General features: G+C 41.8%; 1 protein-coding gene across 1 annotated transcript; it reads left to right on the top strand.

Moving 5' to 3' along the window:
- Positions 1–4510: 4510 nt before the first annotated feature.
- On the top strand, positions 4511–5119 carry LOC145950034 (uncharacterized). The gene is made up of 2 exons (XM_083060948.1): positions 4511–4715; positions 4803–5119. The coding sequence occupies exons 1-2, from the start codon at positions 4511–4513 to the stop codon at positions 5117–5119; spliced, it is 522 nt and encodes a 173-aa protein (XP_082917074.1).
- The last annotated feature ends 758 nt before the right edge of the window (positions 5120–5877 follow it).

Here is a 5877-nt window from a genome sequence, read left to right as displayed (position 1 = left end):
CGGCCTTCCTAAAGATCTGGCTTAAAGAACGTCGAGGAGGATCTTAGTTCCTCTTCGTCCTTTGATCTTTAATAGGGTTGTATCCTAACCCTTGTTTCCCCGAATTATTCTTGATAGTGGGTAGCTCAGGAATTCCTTGGGAATCCTTGCCAAGTCCTTGTCCGGGCAAGTATCCGTTCTTGGTGAGCATGTAGGCTACCTTCTTCATTTCTCGGGGAAACGTTTCAACATTGGCAATCTCCAATGCTTGGAAGGCGGTTTCTGGAGCTTCCTCTGCTGCATCCACGTAAGGTATGGTGGATGGCTTGGTGATGAGTATGTCATCTTCAGCTTGTACAGTCACCAGCTTGTCACCCACTATGAATTTGACTTTTTGGTGGAGCGTAGAGGGAACAGCTTTCGCATCATGAATCCAAGGTCGGCCGAGGAGACAGCTGTACGCGGGAGTAATGTCCATCACTTGAAATTTGACATTAAAGATGGTGGGTCCAATTTGGATTGGAAGATTAATTTCTCCCACCACTTCTCTTTTAGAACTGTCGAAAGCTCGGACGATCATGTTGCTCGGGCGCATTTGGATTCCCTTGATTGCCATTTGATCGAACGTTCTTTTTGGCATCACATTCAAGGAAGATCCATTATCCACCAAGACTTTAGCGATGTGATATTCCTTGCACTTTACAGAGATGTGCAAGGGCTTATTGTGGTTTGGTCCCTCAGCGGGGATTTCTTCATCGGTGAAAGTGAGGTGATCATTAGCCGTGATGTGACTAACAATCCCCTCAAATTTGTCTTGGGAGATAGTGTGCGACACGTATGCCTCGTTCAAGACTTTCAACAGAGCTTGCCGATGCGGTTCGGAGCTTAGGATCAACGACAACAGAGTAATCTTTGCTGGCGTCTTATGAAGTTGATCCATGATGGAGTACTCGCTCTGTCGGATATATTTTAACAGCTCGTCAGTCTCCTCCTCGGATTCTTTATTTTCCTCGGTTTTCTCTTCTTTTTCTTTCCCTTTATTCTTGGGAGCTTTGTCATGAAGATCTTCGGGAGTGTAGATCCTGCCACTCCTAGTCATGCCCCCAAGTCCAGCGATGTTAGAGATATCGCTGTCGGTAGAAGAATGGATGTCGTATATCCATGGCACAGCCTTATTTGATTTGTAGGGAAAAGGTCTTGGAGCAGTGATCCTTAACGGTGTCGGACCTTCCCCTTTATTCGTCTTGATTACCAACAACGGAATTGATGTGCGCTCACTTGGCGCGGTTGTTGGCTTACACTTAATAACAAATGGCGTGCGATCCATTCTGAACATACGCATCGCTTAATCCTTTCTTTTTATTACTATTATTAATGAATTACTAGGAGGGATGTATGAAATGCAAACCTAGATCCCTCCATGGTCTTTGATAAGAATGCATGATATGAGATGATGGCGATGAATATGCATGCATTGTGTTTATTCAACTAAGCATTATCATGTTTTCGGGATGCTCCTAAGATGATGCATGATATTGCTTGGTTTGGATAAATATCTTTTTTTGGATATTTTGTTTTTTGTATTTTTTGGGTGAAAAGGGAAACTACCTATATGAATGTGATGAAGGTAGATGTTAACACCATGTAATGGAAGATTCTTATTCCTATTTATTCTTATTTTAAAAGGGAATGTTGTATGTTTAAAGAATGCAATGTATGCTCAAACAATGTCACATAAACAATGCACAAACAATTCACTCATCCACGAACAGTCACGAGCGAATCACGAGGTAGGGGTATCCTGCAGAAAAGTGCATATTCAAGGTGGTTCTAACTGTTCTCACTGGTCTGAGGCCCCCAAGGTGCCCCCATTATAGGGACCCAATTCCTCTCGTCGTAAGTCGATGAAAAGCTCCAACGCACTGTCGGACTCGAGTTCATGGTTATCACCTTGAGTGATGTTTTCTGACAACGGTCTACGGGCACCTAGACCCATTCGACAACCGGCCGTACTAACATCCACTCCCTATGGCTTTCCACTCATGCCCCCGGGTATAGAGGGAACTGTTGTGTGCAAAGGTTCGTGTGCAGTTTGTATTTCAAACAATTGCGAGAATTTAAACATACAACAGTTATTAAAGCCAAATAGGTAAAACATGTTATCATACAAGTGAGGGGTAATGAAGTAATTTTAAACTATTATTTTTTAGAAACAATCCATCACTAAATGGGACTGACTCTCGAGGCGTCCCCAGCGGAGTCGCCATCTGTCGCCACCCGCCGAAACGGACCTTGGCATTCGCGACGATGGTTGGACTCTTTTTAAGTTTTGAAAAATGATGGATTGTTAGAACGACTTATTCTCAAACTGAGACCTCATCGAACTAACAATTTTATTAAATGATTCACCAATCCATGTTAATCCCAAGCGGGACCCTCCATGGATTAGTGGTTTTCGCAAAAAGAAGGGTTCTTGGAGTCGGCACCAATGTTTTACTCAAAACATTGGAAAAAGGGATAAGGCAATTGATTTTCGCAAATCAACCTTGGCCATTACAACCAGAGTTGGGTAAGGGAGTCGGTTACGTGCGGGGAAGGTGTTAGCACCCCACAACGCCCCTTTCGGGTTCCCTATGACGGACATAAATAACAGTGTAAAATTACTAAATTACCCCTATTTATTAGAAACGATTATAAGCGGAATATTTACATGATGAAAATTCTAAATATGCAATGCAACAATCAGAAAGCGGTAAAAGAAGGGATTTTGAAGAAGAAACCTTTGAAGCGTGCTTTTATATATTCAAATAATAGGAGGCTTTTTGGCACTCCTTCCCACTACACGCTTGCTCGCTCCTTCCCTAAAAATTAATTTTTACTATGGAAATCAGAAAGATTTCCCTTCGACTAGTTCGAATCCTCAAGCAAAATGCTCAGAACTCAAGAACTTCGTCGGATCGGCTCTCGGAGAGACTTCTAGGGCAGAACACTGCTCAAAAACCCCAGAATTACTCAACAAGAGAGTCCAAAAGGTGTCCAAATGTGTGGAAAAATCTGGAATGACGTCCAAATGACGTCCTATATATAGGAGTGAGGCACAGTACGGCCTCTGACATCAATACGGCCCGTACTGAAGTTTTGAACTACAGTACGGCCGTATTGAATTCAGTACGGCCGTATTGGTTTCAGTACGGCCGTACTGAAGTTCAAAAACTTCAGTATGGCCGTATTGGTTTCAGTACGGCCGTATTGTAGTTCAAATTGTTCAGTACGGCCGTACTGAACTTCTAGGAGGCCGTATTGAGCTTCAATCCTCTCACATCTTTATTTTAAGCTATTCTAAGACTTCTAAACCTACGAATAATCATCCTAGGTTCTTCCAGGGTCTTCCAGGAGTCCTTCCGGTTGACTTTCCTTCGGTCTTTGAGAGTCTTCGAGTCTTATTTCCGACTCGGACAATTTTAGGGGTCTACAAGACCCATACTCACACCTTTCAAATTTCTATGAGTTATGTGGAACAATGGGAATACCTAAAGGTGATGAGGAAGCTATATATTTGAGGTTGTTTCCCTTCTCTTTAACAGGAAAAGCTAAAGTTTGGTTACAATCTCACCCAAATCAGAGTTTGACAAGCTGGGGTGATGTGGAAAACAAGTTTGTGAACAGATTCTATCCATCATCCAAGTATATTAAGGCCAAGTCAGAAATTACTACTTTCAGGCAAGGTGTAGATGAACCATTTTGTGAAGCCTGGGAAAGATTTAAGTCATTGCTTAGGAAATGTCCTAACCACGGGTTTGAAGATATAACTCAACTCAATTTCTTTGTCAATGGAATCAAGCCTGAGGTGAAGATGTTATTGGATGCAGCAGCTGGTGGCACTATGATGACTGTGAGTCCAGAGGAAGCCACTCAAATCATAGAATCTCTGGCATCTTCTGATCACCAAGCAGAGTATGGGAGACACCAATCTCATAAAAGAGGAGTTCTTGATCTTAGCACTAATGATGCAATCCTTGCTCAGAATAAGTTGCTGTCCCAACAGATTGAAGTATTGACTAAGCAGATGGCCAAGATTCCACAACAGCTTCATGCTATTGCTTCTTCTTCAAATCAACCAAATCCTTCTCTAAAATGTGATTTTTGTGGAGGAGATCATCCCAATGGTCACTGTGCAGAAATTCCAAATGAAGAAGAGGTCAACTATGTGGGGAACCAACAGAAAGGAGGTAATTTTAATTCCCGTAATTATAATACTAATAATTATATGCAAGGAAATCAAGGTTGGAGAAACAACAACAACAACCAAGGATATAGATGAAGGAATGAAGCTGGACCATCCAATAGGCCACCACCACAACAACAACAGCAACACCAGCCTGTTTATCCTTTTGTGCATGAAAGAACCAGCAAGTTGGAGGATACTTTGAACCAGTTCATGCAGGTGTCTATGAACAATCAGAAGAACACATAGGCATCTATCAAGAACTTGGAGGTGCAGGTGGGTCAACTAGCTAAACAATTAGCTGACATGTCTGGAGGCCCATTTTCAGCCAACACCAAGACCAACCCCAAGGAGTATTGCCAAGCCATAACAACAAGAAGTGGAAAGGTGGTAGGTAGTGATGTTGGGGTAAGTGAGAAAAATGAAAAGAAAGAAAATGTTGAATTGAGGGGGGTTGAGGAAGAGATTGAGAAGAATGAGGAAGGAAGCAATAAAAATGAGGGTGTAGATAGTGAGAAAATAAAAGAGAAGAATGGAGTAAAGAAGGAGAAAAATAAAAAGAAGGGCAAGGAAGTCATTTCCACTGTTCCTATTAAAGACTTACCTTACCCTCATGCCCCATCTAAGAAAGAGAAGGAAAGACAATTTGCAAGGTTTCTGGACATCATCAAGAAGCTCCAGATAAATATTTCCTTCACTGAAGCCATGGAACAAATGCCTACTTATGCTCGGTTCATGAAGGATCTCTTGACTAAGAAGAGAAGAATACTTGAAGAAGAAACTGTGGAGCTTGAGGCTGGGTGTAGTGCCATCATACAAAAATCTTTGCCTCAAAAATCCAGAGATCCGGGTAGTTTTACTCTCCCCGTGTCTATTGGAAATCTTTCAGTAGGTAAGGCACTATTAGATCTTTGAGCCAGTATCAATTTAATGCAATTATCCATGTTGAAGAAGATAGGAGAAGTGGAAGTGAGACCTACAAGAATGACCTTGCAATTGGCAGATAGATCCATCAAGCTTCCATATGGTATAGTAGAAGATATGATCGTGAAGGTTGTTAAGTTCATGTTTCCAATTGATTTTGTAGTGATGGACATGGAAGAAGATGTGGAGGTTCCATTGATTCTAGGCAGACCCTTTATGAAGACAGCTCGAGTTATCATTGACATGGATGAAGGAAAGCTGAAGGTGAGGGTCCAAGATGAGGAAGTGAGTTTCAATGTATTTGAAACAACGAAGTTTCCAAAAGGTCACAAAGATTGCTTTAGAATTGATGTATTAGATGATGCGTACTTGGAAACTCAAAATGATTTCAAGAGCTCATCGCCACTAGAGAAGGCTTTGCCTATCTCTAACGAAGAATTGGAAAAGGTCATTGGTAAAGCTTGTCATTTGCCAGTGGGATTGGAACATAAAGCATTTTGGGCTTTGAAGGCCTTAAATTATGATTTGAAGGCAGCAGGGGAGAAAAGAAAGCTTCAATTGCATGAATGGGAAGAAAGGAGATTGAAAGCTTATGAGTCCTCTAAGTCTTACAAGCACAAAGCCAAGATATACCATGACGAGAAGATTCTGAACAGGAACTTCCAACCTGGCCAACAAGTATTACTGTTCAATTCCAAGTTAAAACTTTTCCCTGGGAAGCTCAAATCTAAGTGGTCAGGTCCTTTCTC

This window comes from Cajanus cajan, chromosome 7 (assembly GCF_000230855.2).
Source record: "Cajanus cajan strain Asha chromosome 7, NIPB_CcT2T_4, whole genome shotgun sequence".
Classification (NCBI taxonomy): Eukaryota; Viridiplantae; Streptophyta; class Magnoliopsida; order Fabales; family Fabaceae; genus Cajanus; species Cajanus cajan.
The sequence above is the reverse complement of the archived record's forward strand: the minus strand, read 5'-3'. Positions and strand labels throughout refer to the sequence as shown.